Below are 24,399 nucleotides of genomic sequence, written 5' to 3' on the forward strand. Positions count from 1 at the left end.
GTTTTCAGAATGGACCATGATAGATATATTCTATTATGGTCTATCTGAGTTCTCTAAGATGTCACTAGACCATTCTACAAGTAGATCCATTCACCTAAAGAAAACGCCTGCAGAAGCTTAAGAACTTATTGACATGGTTGCAAATAACCAGTTAATGTACACTTCTGAGAGAAATTCCGTAAATAATGGGACGCCTCAAAGGAAGGGAGTTCTTGAAATTGATGCTCTGAATGCCATATTGGCTCAGAACAAAGTGTTGACTCAGCAAGTCAACATGATTTCTCAAAGTCTGAATGGATGGAAAAATGCATCCAACAGTACTAAAAAGACATCTTCTGAAGAAGAAGCTTATGATCCTGAAAACCCTGCAATGGCAGAGGTAAATTACATGGGCGAACCTTATGGAAACACCTATAATTCATCATGGAGAAATCATCTGAATTTCTCATGGAAGGATCAACAAAAGCCTCAACAAGGCTTTAATAATGGTGAAAGAAATAGGCTCAGCAATATCAAGCCTTATCCATCATCTTCTCAGCAACTGACAGAGAATTATGAACAGAATACCTCTAACTTAGCAAACTTAGTCTCTGATCTGTCTAAGGCCACTTTAAGTTTCATGAATGAAACAAGGTCCTCCATCAGAAATCTGAAGGCACAAGTGGGCCAGCTGAGTAAGAAAATCACTGAAACCCCTCCTAGTACTCTCCCAAGCAATACAGAAGAGAATCCAAAGAGAGAGTGCAAGGCCATTGATATAGTCAATATGGCCGAATGCAAGGAGGAAGGGGAGGACGTGAATCCCAATGAGGAAGATCTCATGGGACGTCTCCCAACCAAGAAGGAGTTCCCTATTGAGGACCCAAAGGAATCTGAGGTTCACATAGAGACCATAGAAATTCCATTAAACCTCCTTCTGCCATTCATGAGCTCTAAAGACTATTCTTCCTCTGAAGAGGATGAAGATGTAACTGGAGAGCAAGTTGCTCAATATTTAGGAGCTATCATGAAGCTCAATGCCAAGTTGTTTGGTAATGAGACTTGGGAAGGTGAACCTCCCTTGCTCATTAGTGAACTAGATACATGGGTTCAGCAAACATTACCTCAAAAGAGACAAGATCCTGGCAAATTCTTAATACCCTATACCATAGGCACCATGACCTTTAACAAGGCTCTATGTGACCTGGGGTCAAGCATAAATCTTATGCCACTCTCTGTAATGGAGAAACTAGGGATCATTGAGGTACAGCCTGCCATATTCTCATTACAAATGGCAGACAAGTCAGTAAGACAAGCTTATGGATTAGTAGAGGACGTTGAAGGCCTTTACATCCCTGCTGCTTTCATAATCTTAGACACTAGGAAGGAGGAGGATGAATGCATCATCCTTGGAAGACCTTTTCTAGCCATAGCAGGAGCTGTGATTGATGTTGACAGAGGAGAGCTAGTCCTTCAATTGAATGGGGACTACCTTGTGTTTAAGACCCAAGGGTGTTCTTCTATAAACATGGAAAAGAGGCACAATAAGCTTCTCTCAATACAGAGTCAAACAAAGCCCCTACAATCAAACTCTAAGTTTGGTGTTGGGAGGCCACAACCAAACTCTAAGTTTGGTGTTGAGAAGCCCCCACATTCAAACTCTAAGTTTGGTGTTGAGATGCCCTCATCATGCTCTAAACATCTGTGAGGCTCCATGAGAGCCATTGTCAAGCTAGTGACATTAAAGAAGCGCTTGTTGGGAGGCAACCCAATTTTTATTTATCTAATTTTATTTTTTTATTTTAATGTTATTTTATGTTTTATTAGGTTCATGATCATGTGGAGTCACGAAAAAAATACAAAAATTAAAAATAGAATAAAAAACAGCAGAAGAAAAATCACACCCTGGAGGAAGGACTTACTGGCATTTAAACGCCAGTAAGGAGCATCTGGCTGGCGTTCAACGCCAGAACAGAGCATGGATCTGGCGTTGAACGCCAGAAACAAGCAACATCCTGGCGTTTGAACGCCAGGAATATACCCTGAGGAAAGCTGGCACTGAACGCCAGGAAGAAGCATGGAACTGGCGTTCAACGCCAGAAACATACTGCAATTGGGCGTTGAACGCCGAAAATGAGCATCACTTCGGCGTTTAAACGCCAGAATTGTATGCTAAGGCATTATACATGCCTAATGGGTGCAGGGATGTAAATCCTTGACACCCTAGGATCTGTGGATCCTACAGGATCACCTCAGGATCTGTGGACCCCACAGGATCTCTACCCACCTCAACTCACCTTCTCTCTTCTTCACCAATCACCTCAATCTCTCTTCCCATCACCCCTTCACCACTCACATCCATCCATCTCTTCCCCACCCAATCCCACCCATATGGCCGAAACATACACATCTCTCCATCTCCTCCATATCTTCTTCCATTCTTTCTTCTTTTGTTCGAGGGCGAGCAACATTTTAAGTTTGGTGTGGTAAAAGCATAGCTTTTTGTTTTTCCATAACCATTGATGGCACCTAAGGCCAGAGAAATGTCTAGAAAGAGGAAAGGGAAGACAAAAGCTTCTACCTCCAAGTCATTGGAGATGGAGAGATTCATCTAAAGGGTCTATAGCTCAGTGGTAGAACATTTGACTGCAAATCAAGATATCCTTAAGATACCTTAGGGGATAAATTTTCCTCCACACAATTATTGGGAGCAACTAAGGATAGGAGCACCAAAATCACTAGGGATCATGCAACAAAAGCAAGGAAGAAACATAGAGGAGCTCAAAGAGCACCATTGGTCCTTCAAGAAGGCGCCACCCTCACTAAGGTGGACTCATTCCTTAACTTCCTTGTTCTTACTTTTCGGTTTTTATGTTATATGTTTATCTATGTTTTGTGTCTCTACTTCATGATCATTAGTAGTTAGTAACTATGTCTTAAAGCTATAAATAATTCCATTAATCCTTCACCTCTCTTAAATGAAAAATGTTTCTAATTCAAAAGAACAAGAAGTACATGATTTCGAATTTATCCTTGAATTTAGTTTAGTTATATTGATGTGGTGACAATACTTTTTGTTCTCTGAATGAATGCTTGAACAGTGCATATTTTTGATCTTGTTGTTTATGAATGTTAAAATTATTGGCTCTTGAAAGAGTGATGAATAAGTGAAATGTTATTGATGATCTGAAAAATCATAAATTTAATTCTTGAAGCAAGAAAAAGTAGTGAAAAAGCAAAAGGCTTGCGAAAAAAAAAGGTGGCAAAAAAATAGAAAGAAAAAGAAAAAGCAAGCAGAAAAAGCCAATAGCTCTTAAAACCAAAAGGCAAGGGTAAAAAGGATCCAAGGCTTTGAGCATCAATGGATAGGAGGGCCCAAGGAAATAAATCCAGGCCTAATCGGCTAAATCAAGTTGTCCCTAACCATGTGCTTGTGTCATGAAGGTCCATGTGAAAAGCTTGAGACTGAGTGGCTAAAGTCATGATCCAAGCAAAAAGAGTGTGCTTAAGAGCTCTGGACACCTCTAACTGGGGACTCTAGCAAAGCTGAGTCACAATCTGAAAAGGTTCACCCAGTTATGTGTCTGTGGCATTTATGTATCCGGTGGTAATATTGGAAAACAAAGTGCTTAGGGCCACGGCCAAGACTCATAAGTAGCTGTGTTCAAGACTCAACATACTTAACTAGGAGAATCAATAACACTATCCGAAATTCTAAGTTTTTTTTTATTTCAGGTATTTTCTGGCTGAAATTGAGGGACCTGAGCAAAACTCTGATAAGAAGGCTGACAAAGGACTGCTGATGCTGTTGGAATCTGACCTCCCTGCACTCGAAATAGATTTTCTGGAGCTACAGAACTCCAAATGGCGCGCTCTCAACTGCGTTGAAAAGTAGACATCCAGAGCTTTCCAGCAATATATAATAGTTCATACTTTATTTGAGATTTGACAACGTAAATTGGCGCTCAACGCCAGTTCCATGCTACATTCTGGAGTCAAACGCCAGAAACACGTTACAGCTTAGCGTTCAACTCCAATAAAAGCCTCTGCACATGTAAAATTCAAGCTCAGCCCAAGCACATACCAAGTGGACCCCGTAAGTAGATTTCTACATCAATTACTTACTTCTGTAAACCCTAAGTAGCTAGTTTATTATAAATAGGACATTTTACTATTGTATTTTCATCCTGGATTGTATTTTTGATCCTGTGATCACGTTTTGGGGGCTGGCCATTCGGCCATGCCTGGACCTTCATCACTTATGTATTTTAACGGTGGAGTTTCTACACACCATAGATTAAGGGTGTGGAGCTCTGCTGTACCTCAAGTTTTAATGCAATTACTATTACTTTCTATTCAATTCGATTTATTCCTGTTCTAAGATGCCATTCGTACTTCAACCTGATGGATGTGATGATCCGTGACACTCATCATCATCCATCCTAATGAACGCGTGCCTGACAATCACTCCGTTCTACAAGCGAGAGCTAGAGTGCGTATCTCTTGGATTCCTGATGCACGATACATGGTTGCCCCTCGCCTGACAACCGAACCTTCCATTCCGTGAGATCAGAGTCTTCGTGGTATAAGCTAGAATTGATGGCGGCAATCATGAGAATCCGGAAAGTCTAAACCTTGTCTGTGGTATTCCGAGTAGGATTCTGGGATTGAATGACTGTGACGAGCTTCAAACTCGCGATTGTTGGGCATGATGACAAATGCAAAAGAATCAAGGGATTCTATTCCAACATGATCAAGAACCGACAGATGATTAGCTGTGCCATGTCAGAGCATTTGGATCTTTTTCACTGAGAAGATGGGATGTAGCCATTGACAACGGTGATACCCTACATACAGCTTGCAATATAAAGGAGTGACAAAGATTGGATGAAAGCAGTAGGAAAGCAGAGATTCAGAAGGAAGACAGCATCTCCATACACCTATCTGAAATTCCCACTAATGAATTTACATAAGTATTTCTGTCCTTTATTATCTAATTAAGTATCTCTTTATATATTCCGAAAACCACTATCAATTTGAATCCGCCTGACTAAGATTTATAAGGTGACCATAGCTTGCTTCATACCAACAATCTCTGTGGGATCGACCCTTACTCACGTAAGGTATTACTTGGACGACCCAGTACACTTGCTGGTTAGTTGTGCGGAGTTGTGACAAAGTGAGATTCACGTTTGAGAGCACCAAGTCTTTGGAGCCATTGTTGATGATTACAATTTCATCTACCACATCCTCAACCTGTAGCTCAATACTATTCGAGTCAGGACTCGTAAGGAACTCATGTAGAATCGATATTCATAAGGATGAAGAACGATAATGCATCATAGAATAGAATCACACATTCATTGGAATAAAAAAGTAATTATATTAATCCATAAGAATCAGCAGAGCTCCTAACCATAACCTAAGAGGTTTAGTTGCTCATACTGTACAAAAGGTTCACACGTTCCAAAAGTCCAAAGATCTTTAACAAGAGTGATCTTACTTCTATTTATACTAAACTAATAATTAAGAATTACAAAAATGAAGCAAACCAAATAGAATGATGCAAAAATCCACTTGGTGAGTGTTTGGGCTAAGCTTGGCTTCTAACTTAAAGGTGTAGGCATTGAGCGCCCTCTAGGGAGTGAGTATGCTGCTTCCTTACTCCCCTTTTGGCATTGAATGCTATATTTGGGCATTCAAGGCTGGCCTTGGTCCTCTTGGGGCTTTGAACGCCCCACAGGGGATAGTTTGGGCGTTCAACACTGATGAGCGGATATTTTATACACTTTTTGGCATCATTTTCATATAGTTTTTAGTATGTTTTGTTTAGTTTTTATTAAGTTTTTATAGGTTTTAGTGTTAAATTCACATTTTTGGATTCTACTTTGAGTTTATATGTTTTTGTACAATTTCAGGTATTTTCTGGCTGAAATTAAGGAGCTAGAGCAAAAGTCTGATTCAGAGACAGAGAAAGCACTGCAGATGCTGTTCGGATCTGACCTCCTTGCACTCAGAAGAGCTTTTCTGGAGCTACAAAAGTCCAAATAGGACGTTCTCAATGGCTATGGAAATCTGACTTCCAGATCTTTCCAACAATATATAATAGTTTATATTTTGCTTCGTATAAGAAGGCCCAAAACTGGCGTCCAACGCCAGCTTCTTGCCTTCTTCTAGGTGTCCAACACCCAAAGAGAAGAGACCAGCATCTAAACGCCCAAAGTGGACCCCCTAGCTAGCGTTTAATGCCTTAGAGGCCTCATAGCACATGGATCTCATCAAAGCTCAGCCCAAGCACTCACCAAGTGGGTCCCAGAAGTAGATTTTAGCACTAAAAAGAATGTTTTACCCTTACTAGTCATTAGTTTAGTATCTAAAGTAGAAGATTACTCTTTGTTAAGGATCTTCAGCCACTTTACACGTTTTTAATATTGTATTTTCTTTCAGTATGAGTTTCTAAATCTCCTAGGTTGAGGGGAGGAGCCTTGCTAAGTCCTATGAATTAATAAAAGTATTAATGTTTCTCTTTAATTTGTGTTTGATCAATTCTAAGATGTATATTCATTTTTTATCAATATGAATGCGTTGAACTGGCATTAGGTTATCACATTCTACATGGGTTCAGAGTGCATCTTTCATCGGACAATGATAAACCACCAGCTTGATTATACATCTCTCATATGGCTAATCCATGACTTTGTTGGAAACTTCTCGAGACATCAATTCAGCCGATTTACAGGGAGAGTAGGGTCTCTGTGGTAAAGGCTAGAACCAAAGGCACAGAATTCCTCCGATCTGGAAGATTCGACCTTGTCTGTGGTGTTTTGAGTAGGATCACCAAGGAGAATGAACTGCAGGAGCTTCACCCTCAATCAGAATGGATCCGCACTAACCCTGGGGTTCAGATCTGGAGGAGTATTGGTGGCTGCTCAAACCAGTGTGAATCACATACAGCCTTCCATTGAAGAAATCATTCATAAGCAAAGGAAACAGTACTACCAGAGTTAATTCAGAAAGACAAAGCAACTCCAATATTCAACTATATTCCTATTACTGATTACGCTTTTTCTTTATTTACATGCCAACTTAGTTTAGATCTCACAAATATTTATCTATCAACTCTTGATTTCACCTAACTAAGACCTGCAAGATAACCATAGCTTGCTTCAAACCATAATCCTCGTGGGATCGACCCTGACTCGCTCAGGTATTACTTGGACGACCCAATGCACTTGTTGGTACAACTGTACGAAGGTGTGGGGATTCGTGCACCAAACACCCATTTTAGGCAGTCCAATATGAAGAAAAGTATAAACCATTATATCTGGAAAGCTCTGAAAGTTAGCTTTCCAACACCGTTGAGAACGCGTCATTTGGACCTCTGTAGCTCCAGAAATGCTCTTTTGAATGCACGGAGGTCAGAATCTGACAGTATTTGCTATGCTTTCCTTGCCTCTGAATTAGACTTTTGCCAGAACTTGCCAAATTCATCCAAAAGTCACCTAAAAACATAAGAAAAACATAAAAGCTCAAAGTGATATACAAAAAGTGAATTTTGCACTAAAACCTACTAAAACATAATAAAACTTAATGAAACATATTGAAAACACTAAGAAAATGATGCCTAAAAGTGTATAAAATATCCGCTCATCATAGTACGTGGAATTTACCACATATAACGTTAGGGCAAGTGGGAAGGCCCAAATTGAAGAAATTGGCTTACATATAAAGTAGCCTAGTTCACGTTGTACATGAGCCTAACAAAGAACACTCCTAAACTAAAAATTGCTTCACGTATAACGTGACACAAGCCACATACTACGTGGACTTTGACTCCTTCCAAGATTTCAATTCAAGATCAAATCTTCTCCAATTTTTCAACATTCTTGAAGATCAATCACAAGCCCATTGATGAGGACATCAATTGAAGATCACCAGCAGTTAAAGAAGAGATCTTTTTTGAGGAAAACAACTAGGAAAAAGATTTGATTTCATTTTAGTCTTGATTTTGTTTTAATTTGAATTTGAGTTTTAAATTAGGGTTAGTATTTAAGGAAGAGGGAGATTCTCCGAAAGGGGCTCTCTTCTTCGGCATTTTGTAGTTTTAATTTCTTATGGATTTGAAGGATGAACATGAGTTTCTAATTCTCCTCGGTTAAGGTTTGAAGCTCTATTAGTTCTATGAATTAATGCAATAATTTTTCTACCTCTAATTGATGTAATTGATATCTTCTTAAGAAAAGGTTTTCGTTCCTCATCTTAAAGGGTTTGAATATGTGGGGAAACAATTCTTCTCTAACTTGAATTTTCTTAATCTCTTGAAAAAGTTGATTAATTGAATTAAGCTTGAAAACCGTTTTTCATAATTCTTAAGTTTTGAAACTGGATTGATAAGTGACATAAAATCAACTAGGTTAAATTCTTATGAATTATGTGGTTTTATAAATCAGAGACGTGAGTAACTCTTTTCTTGATTAAATGACTAAGAGATTAGCGTTTAATTAGGTAAAAGAGAAATTGAATCACCAAAGGATTGGGATTTAATTACTAATGATTTACCATAAAAGAATTATTGTATGATTAAGGTAGAAAGTGAAGAGTATTAATCTGGACGTTCTAATATCTTTGAAACCTTAACTTTCTTAATCATACATCTTTTGACACTCACTATCGCTCTATTTTTGCTTCTGTTTGGTTTTTGTTTATGCCTAAAGATTTTCAAAATCCTAAATTAATTGTCCGACTAGACTAATCGGTTGATTTTGCTTGCTTAATCCTTTAATCCTCATGGGATCGACACTCACTCACCGTGAGTTATTACTTGATACGACCCGATACACTTGCCAATATTTTGTGGTTTATAAAATCCACATCAAACACAAGTCCTCGGCAAGGGAGCATACAAACTCCAAACACTACAAGGTGTTAACATTCCTGGTAATTGGAATGTTTCATCACTTAAACTTTACTTCCCATACAATGATATAGGAAAGGGGAGATACACTTTTTCCTACTCACAAGCTTTTTCCTCACACTGGATTTTTCTTGGAGAGGTTTTAATGAGGTCCCCCATACTATATCATACATATGTACATTACTCAAATTTCATTATAAATAATACGATGCTATGTCAATCAATATGCGATATCAAAATAGCAAATCAAAAGAAAGTCCTTACGCAGACATAACCATTAATCACAAAACAAAAGCAGCAAAAGTTTTTGCGAACAAACTAACATCCTCCAAATATCTAATACAAATAGATACAAATGACCATAATATTCTATACAAACAAAATGCTAATAAGAAGATATCTCAAAATTATACTTCTTGGCCAACAGAAACATTTTCATCTTGGTTTTCCGTCAGCACATCGTCATCCAACAGCTTGCCATTAGATACAATCATTGTAACATCAAACCTCGAAACATCCACATTAGGCACAATCACCCCAATCTGGGACATAGCTCAGTCAAAACCCTGCATAAAAGCACTCAATACTTCATCTTCCAACTCAGCAATCCTCGCCTTTAGCTTCTCTTCTGCAGACACATTCAACTCCAATTCATTTCTGACCCTTTTTGCCTCGCTCTCCGAATTGTTTAAGTTCTCTTTCAAACCCCTTCACTTCTGTCTTCAATTTGCTCATTTTTTCATCTTTTTCCTTCACAGACTCCTTTAACTTTTTATAGCAGCAATATTATCACCCTTCAGAACAGCGTCCAATTCAGATGTTTGTCCAATCGGCATCAACTGACCACCAATGACCTTAGTATCAACCATATCAGATCAGGTTAGCATATAGAAATAAAATACAAAATCAAAACAAGGCAATAAAAAACAACTCACCTGTAAGTATCGAGTCACACCGATCTCACCAGCTTCATGCATAATTTTCACATCAGCATCAACCTGCGCAAACTCATCAGCAACAGCCATAAAAGGATAACTTTTGGTCCACAAAGAATTCATGGGGCCCTCTTATACCATGAAGAACCAGCTGACTCTCATGAGCAATATTGATCTCCTCAGCCGTAAACATCCCACTATTCTCCTTTTGTTTAGTCAAATCAACAATTCTTGACAACGTATTCGTCCTTTTCCTCTTCAAATTTCACTCCTGGTAGGACATAAAGTAAGCATCGTCCACCTCACTGTCTTTCGCCACATTAATAGAGGATCCTTCTTTCTCTTTTTTCTTTGCCTTATTAACAAAGGCCTTCAGACGCAGTGGTTAGGGTTGGAGATTTATCACCTGAAACACAAACCACAAATACAACAAATTAATCTCATTGCAACCACTCCAAAATTGCAAGATCCAACATGCAAAGCTATTTTACTTAAATATTCCTCCATTGCTTCTCTATCTCCTTCGAGCTTTAACAAACTAAAAATCAATAATAACTCCGATGATGACATTATAGTCACCAAAAAATCTAAAATATACTCCTCACTTTTCACCCTATTTTCACAATCCAAAATCTGTTTTGGTTTCGGAGACCAGAACACGGGGAATCTTTCATTCATCAATGAGTTCAAGAAGAAAGGATATAACTCCTCACTAATATGAACTTTCACAAATATCTCTTTAAATTCCTTGAATGAGGACTTATACAGGCTAAAGATGCTACGACCTGGGTAACTATTTAAGTTTATCTAAGCCCCTTTCCACACGCCCTTCGCTTGAAACAAAGAAAAAATAATCCTAAAGACGGGTAACACTCCAGATATTCCATCAAATCCTCAAAATCTCGCACAAAGGCCCAAGAGTTAGGATGCAACTGCGTCGGCACACAGTTCAATTGAGACAGAATTCCACATTCAAAATCCAAAAATAGAAGTCTCATGTCCAACTCTGTTAACATGCAAGTATATAAATAAAAGTAAGACTAATCGAACCTCCTCTCACACACTCTATCACTTTTCCCATAAGGCAAAAACTTCACCTCCAATTGTTCACCATTTTTTATCCACTTCACTTCATTCAATTACGCCACTAAACTCACTATGCTAAAAATTGAAACTTGACTTTTTATGTCATCATCAACCCAACCATAAGGGTTTCCCTCATCAATAACAACCATTTTCTTCTTCCCTATAACCCGACAAACCCACAATAGATAGACAATATCAAATCCAACAAACAAACACTAACCTTTCTTACTTAAGATTTTCTCTTCCTTCAGAAATGATACAACTCTAGGAAGACAAACAGTTTGAGATATTTATCTTACTTAGAAGTTACTAAGACAATGAAACCACATACACTCTCTCTCTTCCCACTACTTGAACGTTTCTTCTCCCAAAAAACCACCAAAAAGCTGCCCACCCCTGTCCACGACCCATACTAACGGCCCAACAATGACAAACAAAAAACACAAACATGTTGACTTTGGGGGCTTATAGCTATACTCTTTTTGACATATACTCCAAGCAGAGGATGCAAAAAAGCTCAACCTGTTTATATTTTACAGGCTAAACTTGGGGGCTATGAACTATACTTATAACCTCGGTAGTAAAATTGACAAACAAGTATATATCAGAAAGAGCCAACACATCGACAATGTTCCAAAGGCTAAAATTCAAGCAATCGGTAAGCACGATAATAACAAACCTAATATTTGAAATTCGTAATATTTCTAACTACCTGAATAACAGGAACCACCAACTCTAAAGCCGTTACAAAGCAGTAAGTCCTGTCGTCTATAAAAGACGAAGACATCAAGTAAATAAAACACAATAAAAAGAGTGGTATCAAAAGAACAAAAAAAGAAAAAACTTTTTATTTCTAAAAATTTCATTTACTTGAATGTCAGAATGTTTTTTACTCTGACAGATTAGATTTTTTACCTATAAATAAAAAGATCAACAACGACGAACAAATAGTGCACTCAAGCAGTTAGGACTATACCTCGATTGAATTACTAGTCTACATACACATATACAATATCCTATAATAATTAACAAGAAAATTATATATACCATAAATATACAAATATGCTAATTGACTCGAATAATAAATATAAAAATATGCACTATCTCTCAATTTTATAATAACCATTTCTTTTTTTAATTCACACACATATATATATAAATTATCTTTGATAAAGAGTAACAAAATAAGAAACATATAAATTAAGTAAAATAAATAAAAGGTTCAAGTGATTAAATTAATAGCTAAATCTTCTGCATATTTATTAGTCATATGTCTCTATTCTTAGCTTACTAATTTTCTTTTGTAAAAAACACGTACACACACCAAGGGTCAATTTCGACACTTAAATATATATTCGTGATAAGTTGTAAGTTTTTTTGTCAATCTAACACATTTGTAACTTGCTATTGCATGGATTGGAGAATAAGTCGTTGCACATGTTTTATTTCACCACTTGTCCTCAGCCTTATGGACTCATCTCTCATGCAACAATGCAAGGGAGAGAGAAAGAAGAGAGAAATGGGTGCAAAATAATGAATGAGAGCTTGGAATTGCAAAACTTCAATTTGAAATTCAAAACCATAGAAGAACGGATCTTTGTTTTCTCGGAGGCATCAAACCCATCCATATATTCTGATCATTTTGTGAGCACTCATGGAAAACAAGGAAGAAAATGACCAACTGGATTGTTGTTTATGGTATGGACACTTTTATATTTTCTTTCCTTAATTTATTTGGGGTATCGAGTTCTTGCGTGCATGCATCTGATCTTCTTATTGATAGATTTTTGCAAGGATATAATTTGAACATCTAATATTTAGAGTTTTTGACAGATTTGAAATATATAAAATTATAATATGTTATTAATTAATTGATAACCTGGAAACACTAACTTATTAATGGTCATACACTCATACTAGCTAAACTTTCTTGAAATGGTTCATATTAATTATAGGTTGGCAAAGGTATTATGCCTAAACAATTAAATTCCCTTCCTAATTTCCTGAATAGATATAAGTATGCCATTGTGGATTTTTGTGTTGTATTGTCCTAACTAAATCTTAACACGAACTTAGGGCTACAATATGTGTTCACTCCACTATGTTTCTATTTATAATATCTTGCTACTGCATGATTGACTAGCTCAAATTGGATCATCCTGCTTTGTTTATTATACTTGTTAAGTGTAAATTGTTTGCTTATCCTTAAAGCATCTATGTCAATGAACTTTAGATCAATTTAGTTTTAGGTCACTACAAATTTGCTGAGGAAAAAAATTGCTGTAAAATATCACTTTTTCTGCAATAGAATATTTTTTTTCGTTGCATGTAGAACTTGTTATCGAAAGTCATTGTGGTTATTTTTTTTATTTGCTACCAAAGATCTAGATTTTGCATCAAAATAATTTGCTATCATAAATAAAAATAAAAAAACTATTGCAGCAACTCTGATTTTTTCAATTTTCATTTTTGGGTCTTTCAATTGTAGTAATTTTTAAAAATTTGCTGCAAAATAATATCTATTGGCATAAAAAAATTGTTACTAAAATTTTTTCGAAATTACTATATTTTTTATAGTGAGTTTTAATATTGATAATATACACTCATTTCAAGTAACCCAAAATGGCCCTTAAAACTTGTGTCACATTTCAAAATATTCCTTAGAATTTCAACTAACCCAATGTTAGTTTCTGGATCCATCTTTGTTAATAGCATGTTTAGTTGGCACAATGGACTAATCAAAACGACACATCTTAAAATAATTGTTTTCAATAATTAACATGCAAATAATTATTTAAAAAAATGGATATAATTGACAATATAAAATAGTTTATACTATCAATATATCAAAATTATTCTCTTGATTAAAATAAATCTCATCCTAAAAATACATGATCATTCCAAGCCAAAACTCACTTACTCTTTTTCTCCTTCTCTTCCATAGGTTTAGATATTCATTGGGACTTCCTATGTGGTCTTTGTCAGGCTATGTCAATATAACATTTACAACAAATTAATTGACGAAATAATTTAAGGACTAATGTAAATGACAAATCAAAATTTAAAAATTTAGATTAATTGAAATTTTATTAGAATGTGATGTAAATTTCAAGAGTTATTTTAAATTTTCACTCCACTAATTTCTTTAAATTTCATGTTAGGGTTTATTTTATGAGCACAATATGGCACTCCAACAAAATTAATTTATTACTAACCACAATCTAATCCCCAAAATTGTAATATATGCAAGGATAAGGACATTGTTCTCTTTTTAATAGTTGATGTTGTGGTGTGTTACGCAGGGATCCTTGTAAGAAAAGCCATGCCGATAAACGAAAGGGGATGCTATTGTATGGTGCTTTTAGTCTTAAACCTAGGAGGCTAGGATCAATGTTATCTTGGTCAATTTAATCCCTATTATTTTCATTTTAAAAATTACTTTAAAAAAAAGCTAGAGTATTAAAACATATCAAATGTAAGAGCAATCCAAAAAAATAAATAAATTATAAGAGTTAATAATTTCACAAATTCAAATTGTATATTTTAAAATGTTAAAAGAAAAGTTGCAAAGAATAATATTAAAGGAACAAGTTAATTTTGCAAACAAGTTTAACTAAGTTTTTCTTTTGTTTGTATATTTCCTCCTTTTTCGTCAATTAATTTTTATTGTGTCAATAAATTACTATACCACCTTAGTTAAATTTAATTACTAAAATACCTTAGTTATGCATTTTCTTGCTAGTTCATATTGGAATTAGATAGACTTGTTACTTCATGGTGATAACGTAATAATAAGTTGGTTTTCTGATGATTTATTATGTTAGATTTGAGGGAATTGGAGATGGAGAAAGAGAAAGAAGATGAGACATCTCCAAGGGGTGTCTTAGAAGCTGAGTCAGAGCAACAAGCATCTGAATCAAATGCAAGTGGTTCAAGTAGTTCAAGCAGAGCACGCTCTCGATGGGGCAAAATTTTCAAATTGTGGAAAATTAGACCAACTAAGAATCACCTACCTTCATTACACACTCTTAGTTTCTCCAAGTTACGATGGAAGAGCAAAAGCACTAAAGAAGATACTACTACTACTCTACATACTGGTTTCTACAACTTCAGGTCTTCTTTGATCACTTTTAGCCTTTCAGAATTACAATATGCAACCAACAATTTTAGCAGCGGTTAGTTCAGATCCTTACCCTTCCATTTATATAGCCACTCATTTTTTTTAATTAAAAAATTCTTTATTTATCTATTTAAATCGGGATACAAAAATTTATTATTTTGTACCTTTAGTTTTATTTTCACAATCAGAAATTACAAAAACCAGATTTGTTTAGTTTTTGGGACTGTAATGCCATCAAAAATATAAAAAAAAATTAATTTTCTCTTTTTGCACGTAACATCAACAAAATTTTACCAATTTTTTCGATTTAAATTGATAAATAAAAATTTTATTTTTTTGAATAAAAATACGCCCGTCATTTTCGATAACAATACACAACTTTAATTTGTTGGCATATTCTTTTTTTGTTTTTTTAATCTTTTGAAAATAACGACACCGGGCCTGCTGGCCATTGAGGCAGGGAGAAGATCGGTTCTAGAGCTGAAAAAACAATACTGCTGCATGAGTTAATACTCAAAATAGTCCCTGAAATTTAACCATCAATGTAATTTACCCTTTAAATTTTCAATTGACTCAAATTGTACTTTAAAATTTTGACCCATACTTCAATTTGGCCTTTCTGACGTTTTTCGTCACCAAAAAGCTGACTTGACAATTTTAAATGACACGTGCCACTGTAACAATTAGATGACCTGGCCAAAATTTTCAAAGTATCAATTTAACCCTCACAATTTGAACATAAAACCTAGCGTAGCCTCAATTCTCCCAAATCGTAGTAATTAATGTGTGTACTAAGTACACATGATAAGTTTGTTATTATTAAAAAATTTTAAATATTTTTATTTAATAAAAATTTTATTAATTTATAAACTTAACATGTTTTCATAAGACACAAAATAGATAAATTTTTATTTTTATTAGTGACAAATAATTTTTGTATTTAATATATTAAGAATTTTTTAGATGGGTAAAGTATATTTTAGTTCTTGGTGGTCCAAGATTCCTTTTGAATCATAACCATTAAAAATTTGAAATAATGGTTAAGATTCAAACATTTTATTAATTATATAATAATTATATTTATATTTAAATATTTTAAATAATAGTTTTATTTTAAAATTTTAATTTTATCATTTTTTTCTTCTTCTTCTCTTTCTCACCCCGTTTCTGTACATCACTACGCCTGATTCAATTTCATTTGTTCCTTCCCTGACTTTTATTGCAAATAATATAATCTCATAATTTCATTTGTTCATTCCCCGACTCTTATTGCAAATAATATAATCTCACAGAAAACATAACAAAAGGTCAAGAATGTTAGTTCTTATATTTTATTTTTTCTACTACAACTGTTATTTTTTCTATTTTCTTTCTTTCATTTGCCTCATTTTTTTTCACATGTTTAACTTTTTAATCTCAAACCACCAAGTCTCTATTAACACCTAGGATAATAAATCTTGAGAGTCGTAATAAATATGGAAGTAAAATTTTTGGTCGATGCCTGTTTGACAAATTTAAAAATTGAAATCTTAGAAAAGAAAGACTCAAAATTTGCAATCTCAAATTGCAATGCTTAGTTACATATATAGGTGATAAAGTGCCATGAAGGAAGGGTCATATGGAGAACAATTCGCTGTCGAAAAGATTCATAGCGCCTCAACCTTCATGAATACCAATGGCCACAGTTGAAAAAATTGGTGGAAGAACACGAGATTTTTTTTTTAAGAAAAGATGATAAAGAAAAGAGAAAGTATAGGGAGTCAATGGAATATTTGTACAATGTGTACAATGGGGTTTAAAGATGTTCGATTCAGTATCAGAGATATAACCATTAGTGTTACCTTTTTCTATCAGCTTAAACTTTTAGGATGAGTAGTTTCATGATATGGTATCAGAACTCTAAATCCGAAAGGTCGATCGGAGTACTCTAAAAACAAAGGATATTAATGACATTTTGCAAAATTATTTCATATTTTTTCTATAAAGACCATTAAGATATAATAATCGGTTATAATATATTTTGGTGGTGCTGTGGTTAGTGTGATGATAACAATAGTGATTGTTGGATGGTAGTTGTTGGAAGAAGATGTAAGAAGAGGAAGAAGATGTGAGAGGAAGAAGATGAGAATATTTATGTAATTTACTATTTTATTTTATAATTTTTTATCTAACTGTTAGGTTTTATGTTCAAATTGTGAGGGGTTACATTGATACTTTGAAAATTTTGGTTATATCATCTAACCGTTACATGTCATGTGTCATTTAAAATTGTCAAGTCAGCTTCTTGCTGACGAAAAACGTCGGAAGGGTCAAATTGAAGCACGGGTCAAAATTTCAGGATACAATTTGAGTCAATTAAAAATTTAAGAAGTAAATTGCATCGGTGGTCAAATTTCAGAGGCCATTTTGAGTATTAACTCCTGCATTCTCTAAATAAAATATTAAGCCAATGCTACTGCATAGATGGCAAAAAACATCTACTTGTATAAATTTAGAGTTAAAATGAGATTGGAGTTGCCTATAACAATGAGACCCACATTGATGAACAAATCATTATTGTTGGACCCATTATTTGAATTGTTACAGCGAAAGAACAAGATTCATGCAAAAAAATATCAATCTTTTTACTGTTTTTTCTCTTTTAAATTTAATAAATGGATTTAATTAGTATTAATAAATATTTTTTTTTGTGTTGGGCCAAGTTGAATTTTGAACTTGAACTTGAGGTTATACTTTCTATGTTAAAATGAAATTTTTCTTTATTTAAAAATTATTATTTGTATTGATGTAGTTAAATAAAATTTTATTATATAATATTTTTCCTATTCTTATTTCATATCATAATTATGAATATTTACAAAATAGTATTACCTTGAAAAGAAATTTCTGAACAGAATTTTCTAATTGTATATACATATAATAAAATTATATTAATTTCTCAAAGACATTATAAATTTAATTTACCAAAAGAATTGCAATATTCTTATCTTGACTGATATCCCAAAAGAATTGCAATATAACCATAAAATCATGCACAGATGGGATGGCTGTAGGTAAGTTTTCATTATTGTTTGGTTTGAATACATGTAGAAAATTTAATAGGAAGAGGTGGTTTTGCTGAGGTTTATCAGGGTTGTCTTGAAGAAGGGAAACTAATAGCAGTGAAGAAATTGACGAATGGAAGCTTAGAAGAAAAGACAGCAGATTTTCTATCAGAACTTGGCGTGATTGCCCATGTTGATCATCCTAATACTGCCAAGATTATTGGATGCTGTGTCGAACGAGACATGCATCTTCTTGTCTTTTCACTTTCTCCTCTCGGAAGTTTGGGATCTCTTATTCATGGTTTATATCTCTCCTAATCTTTATATTAATCCTTATATATATATAGTATGACATTTATCAAATAAATTAAAGTGTTGTGTGTTGTAGGTCCAAATAAACACAAACTAGATTGGAGTAAAAGATACAAGATTGCTTTGGGAATAGCTGATGGTTTACTCTATCTACATGAGAATTGTCACAGACGGATTATTCATAGAGATATTAAAGCAGAGAATATTTTGCTCACCGAGAATTTTGACCCACAGGTACACTCCTCTCTTGTGTGTATGCATGGATTTCTTGAATAAACTTTGGTTATATTGCACCGTGCAATATATATGTTTTTAATATTTTGAGCATACAATTATCATTATATATTCTCATCAACAACTATGAGTAAATGGTCAAATTAGTCCTTGAGAGATCACGTGATTCTCAAATTAGTCCCCAAAAGATTAAATTAACCTAAATCGTCCTTGAAAGATTTAAAAATTATTCACGTTAGTCCTTCCGTCACTTCTCTTACTAATAGCGTTAATAGAAGCTGATGTGGCAGTAAAGTTATATTTCTATTTTTCTTTGGACTGTGCTGGGCCAACAAGGGCCCAAAACACTGCAAACGGGTCATTTAACACCCTCGAACCGGAACCTAATTACACCCATAATCCTTCGTAATTAGCTCATGCAGCTTGCCATTCTTCCATTGCTGCTGATCCAAGATCAAACTCTAGTCACCCACTAACAACTTAATACCTTCCATAAGTGGTGCTTGTAGCTACCATTGAGAGTGAATACACACGTTCTCCTTCACTGCAAATCGTTGCTGAGGGTACTTGTCTTTGCCCTTCTCTGTCATCGGAAGTCCGATCCCACTGTGGCAAGGTCGGCTATTCGTCACCGAAAATTACATTTCTAACACAAAAACCCGCACTTATTAGTCATCTTCTCTCTTGCTAATTCTGTTACTCAGTACTGAAACTCCAAAACCGCTAACTCTGTAGCCATGGATGTCATTCTCCCCTGAAACTCCCAGTTTGATTTTTTTTATTAAGATTAATTATTATATATGATCTTAGTTGTAGTTAGAGCACAACAGAAATAGAAAAAATCACAAAGAAAAAGGCCTACCTGAACTGATGTAACGGTAGAGTAGAAAAGCAGGGGAGGAGAGTGATGCTCCCTCGACCAGAGCACCAACGAGCTCTGGAGATTGGGTCACGAAACCTAGCTCCTGACTCAGCCTTCTTCCTCGATGTGTGAGTAAAAAAAGGAGAAGGCGACTGAGAGAGTGTGGAGCAACGAGAATTGCGTGCAGGGGTGGATTGATCAGCGACAGTAGATGTGATGAGATCGTTGTGCAATAGTAGTGAGGCTTCTCTAATAGCTGGAAGTGCGAGAAGAACGAATGACGATGCTTGTTCAGGAGATGAAGAGTGCAAAACAACGTCATTTACTATGCTGAGTTGTCACTTCACATTCCAGGTTAACCACAGCGTCAAGAAACTAACGGAGGGACGAATGTGATTTAAAAAAAATCATTCAGGGACGAATTTGATTAATTTATTCTTTCAGAGACGAAAATAGAGATCGAGATATCTTTTGGGAACGATTTTGACTATTAACCCCAAGAACTATTTACATTAATGGATAATGGAATGGGAAACCACTGACCAAGAATCATCTCTGAGCTGGATGGGGAGAACATATAAGTATTCTAACAATTAAGTCAGTCAAAATTGTTCATGTGATATAAGAATTAGTGTTAAAAAAAGACTTAGGGAGCTCCTACCCCTCATATTTATAGTCTTCTGCAAATAGATTGATGAGAGAAACTCCACTTATTCTTTCGTATTTTGGAAGGCGATACGATCTTGATTTTGGTGCGTATGGCCCAATATTGGGTCAGGTGTGTACACTTTTAAGCTAGTTTGGGTATTAGATATATAATTTCATTTTTTTCTCTCTTTACTCATCAATAGACTAAAACTTGGTTTAATAAAACTTTTTGAAAAGGTGCTTGTAAAGCATAAATAGAGGTATCCGATAAGAAGATCCTCTATCTCTCTACCTTTTTATTTTCTGTGTGGAAGGTCTCTCCTTCTTGTAACACAAAGCAAAATAAAACAAACTAATTCAAGCTATTCAGGTACATAGGCGATGTCCCAAGGTTAACTACCTCCTATTTAATGATGATTCAATGCTTTTCTGCAAGGCTAATCCTGAGACATGTTTAAACATTCTGAATTTGTTGAGTTCTTACAAAAGCATCAGTGGTCAGAAGGTGAATCTAAATAAGTTTGCTGTAATTTTTAGCCATAACACTCCCTCTACTACTCGTACACAACTGGCTAACTCTGTGAATATTAATCATATTAAGGCCCAGGACAGATATCTTAGTTTGCCTTCTATAGTCTCTAGATTAAAAAAGACTTCTTTACGTATAATCAAAGAGGAGGTTTGGAAAAGAATCCAAGGATGGAAGTGCAATCTTCTATCTTCGGGTGGTAGACAATTGCTTAAGGGAATGAGTGAAGTTGTTCCTATTTAAACATTATCTTGCTTCAAGTTAATTAATGATTTAATTTTGAAAATCCACTATCTACATTCTCAATTCTGGTAGGGGTGAAATGGTTCTGAAAGGCAGATGACTTAGATTAATTGGGACACTATGACTCATCCACGAAGAGAAGGAGACCTTGGATTTAAAAATCTTAAAATTCAGAATCTGGCACTATTAGGCAAACCATTTTGGCAACTTATAACACATCCTACTTTTTTATTATCAAAAATCCTAAGAGATAAGTACTTTAGAAATGGTAATGTTATAACTGCAGAAACTAGAGTATTATCTTCTTGGGATGGAAGAGCATACTGGAAGGATGAAAGATTGTTGAAAAAGGTCTTAGCTGGGCTATGGGTACTAAAGAGAATATTTGAACCTTTGAGGATCCTTGGCTGCCTCCTCCGTATCCTTTAACAATTTTTGAAATGCCAAACAGACAGGTGGTGCACGAAATTGTGATCATCAATGGCGCCATCAACATGGTACGCTCAATTGCAATCTCAACTCTTTATCACAACTTCGCACAACTAACCAGCAAGTGCACTGGGTCGTCCAAGTAATAAACCTTACGCGAGTACGGGTCGATCCCATGGAGATTGTTGGTATGAAGCAAGCTATGGTCATCTTGTAAATCTCAGTCAGGCGGATTCAAATGGTTATGGAGGATTAATGATTAAAAGATAAATAAAACATAAAATAAAGATAGAGATACTTATGTAATTCATTGGTGAGAATCTTAGATAAGCGTATGGGGATGCTTTGTCCCTTTTGTCTCTCTGCTTTCCTACTGTCTTCATCCAATCCTTCTTACTCCTTTCCATGGCAAGCTGTATGTTGGGCATCACCATTGTCAATGGCTACAGTCCCGTCCTCTCAGTGAAAATGTTCAACGCGCTTTGTCACAGCACGGCTATTCATCTGTCGGTTCTCGATCATGTCGAAATAGAATCCAGTGATTCTTTTGCGTCTGTCACTAACGCCCCACAATCGCGAGTTTAAAGCTCGTCACAGTCATTCAATCCCTGAATCCTACTCAGAATACCACAGACAAGGTTTAGACCTTCCGGATTCTCAAGAATGGCCGCTAATAGATTCTAGCTTATACCACGAAGATTCTGATTAAGGAATCCAAGAGATATCCACTCAATCTAAGGTAGAACGGAGGTGTCGGCCCCAGAGAGGGAACCCGAAGAACCAAGATGAAAATACAATAGCAAAAGGTCCTATTTATAGAGAACTAGTAGCTTAGGGTTTACAAAAATGAGTAAATGACGTAAAAATCCACTTCCGGGCCCACTTGGTGTGTGCTTGGGCTGAGCATTGAAGCTTTCATGTGTAGAGACTCTTCTTGGAGTTAAACACCAGCTTTTGTGCCAGTTTGGGCGTTTAACTCCCACTTTTGTGCCAGTTCCGGTGTTTAACACCAGAATTCTTGAGCTGACTTGGAACGCCTATTTGAGCCATCAAATCTCAGGCAAAGTATGGACTATTATACATTGCTGGAAAGCTCAGGATGTCTACTTTCCAACGCAATTGAGAGCGCGCCAATTGGACTTCTGTAGCTCTAGAAAGTCCACTTTGAGTGCAGGGAGGTCAGAATCCATCAGCATTTGCAGTCCTTTTTCAGCCTCTGGATCAGATTTTTACTCAGGTCCCTCAATTTCAGCCAGAAAATACTTGAAATCATAGAAAAACACATAGACTCATAGTAAAGTCCAGAAAAGTGAATTTTAAATAAAAACTAATAAAAATATAATAAAAACTAACTAAAACATACTAAAAACATACTAAAAACAATGCCAAAAAGCGTATAAATTATCTGCTCATCAACAGGCTATTTTTGATTTCATTCCAAGAGTTAAAGATTTAATTACTGAAAGCAAAATTTGGAATCAGAATCTCATTCAAAAATTATTTTTCCAAAAAGTTGCATACATGATTTTGTCGGTTAAAATCCATCGGAATAAAGACAAATTGCAATGGAATTTGAATAAATCCAAATATTATGATACAACTTCAAACTACAAAATAGGTTATTATGATACAGTTTTTACCATCGCTAAGTTTTTTTTGCGACGGTTAAAAAAGCATCACAAATTTGTGCATTGCTAGTGACATAGCGACAGTTTTGGACGACCATTGGTAAGAAGTGTCTCGAAATTGTTTGTGACAGTCCTTGAATTAAAAAATCGTCACTAATTTGTAACACTTGTCAAGGTGTTTTTTTAACGCTGTATTTCGCGACAGTTTGAAATCGTCCCTGAGTTCTTAAATCTTGTGACAATTTTTCTTATATTTCATGAATTTTTTAACTGTCACAATATTTTTAGTGACGGTTTAAAAACATCACTAAGTTACTAGTTCATGTAAAAAACTTTTCCTATACTTAGTGACTGTTTCAAACTGTCATAATCTTAGCAGCATCAGTCTTATCATTTTGAATGCTTGTGGCAATTCAAAACTCCCACAACTTTTCTAAAACACTTAATTTTTAAGCTCAATGGTTAATGTTAATGACACAATAGAAAATTTAGCAACAATATTAATTCATTATCAAATAATATCTCTCACATGAGAAAATTTATCATGTATTTATCATCAATCAAGTAGCATATTGTAACTTTTATCTCATCAATTTCAGTCTATCCAAGAGATATATAGGAGCTAATTTATCACCTAATCACATACTATAACACCGAGAAAGATTGACCAATTAAAAACATAAATCTAAATTCCGCAACATGGTTGCCTAATAGCATAAGCATATGTGCCAATGATTGAATTTCAGTAGGATCGCAACTTGACTTATTCCACTTTCTGATTCCCGGCAGACACCGGTCATTAAGTCCTATACAACATTGAGCTCATATATGTGATGAGTAAAAACTAAAGCTCATAGAGACCGGCAAGTACACTAGATCATTCAAGTAATACCACAGTGAGTGGATATCATTCCCACGAGGATTAAAGGATTAAGCACACAAGTATCGAGTTAAATTTCTAATTAGATCAAATAAAACCTGGTATTGATAAGGGCAAAGTTGTGTATTGCTTGGAATCTAGAAGTTGAGTGCTGCTGAGGTAGTGATGTTGATTGAAAGAGAATAATAATAATAGAGAATGTCAAGGGCTTTGGAGATGTTTAAGCCCTAGAAAATCAAATTGTGTTTACCTTTTCTAAAGCATGCAGAGATCTTTTCACGATGAACCTTAATTAACTGATTTTCAATGTCTTGGTTCCTCAGTTTTTTCTCAATTAACTAACTGCCAATGTCTTGGTCAATCAATTAATTGAAAAGGTTAAGTACAAATCCGATTTAGTTCCTCATAAAATTCAAAAGTAGTCCTTAGATTGGTTTACATGTCACGTATCCAAGCTAGTCCTATCTAATTGAATCTTATGAGAAAATACAATTTTCAAAAATATGTTCTAATCTGAATTATATGCCAGGTATTCAAAGTTAGAGTGATTGAAAAT

The 24,399-nt window shown here is 35.1% G+C and overlaps 1 protein-coding gene across 1 annotated transcript in view; it reads left to right on the forward strand.

Moving 5' to 3' along the window:
* Positions 1-9,949: 9,949 nt before the first annotated feature.
* The window catches only part of LOC107465465 (receptor-like cytosolic serine/threonine-protein kinase RBK2), a 33,666-nt gene continuing 19,216 nt past the window's right edge, over positions 9,950-24,399 (forward strand). Inside the window, exons 1-6 of the mRNA XM_021132091.2 lie at positions 9,950-10,013; positions 10,107-10,114; positions 10,754-10,775; positions 14,739-15,089; positions 18,125-18,379; positions 18,467-18,624. Coding sequence (XP_020987750.2) covers positions 9,950-10,013; positions 10,107-10,114; positions 10,754-10,775; positions 14,739-15,089; positions 18,125-18,379; positions 18,467-18,624 — 858 coding nt within the window. The remainder of the gene's footprint in view (positions 10,014-10,106; positions 10,115-10,753; positions 10,776-14,738; positions 15,090-18,124; positions 18,380-18,466; positions 18,625-24,399) is intronic.

This window comes from Arachis duranensis, chromosome 9 (genome assembly GCF_000817695.3).
Source record: "Arachis duranensis cultivar V14167 chromosome 9, aradu.V14167.gnm2.J7QH, whole genome shotgun sequence".
Lineage (NCBI taxonomy): Eukaryota > Viridiplantae > Streptophyta > Magnoliopsida > Fabales > Fabaceae > Arachis > Arachis duranensis.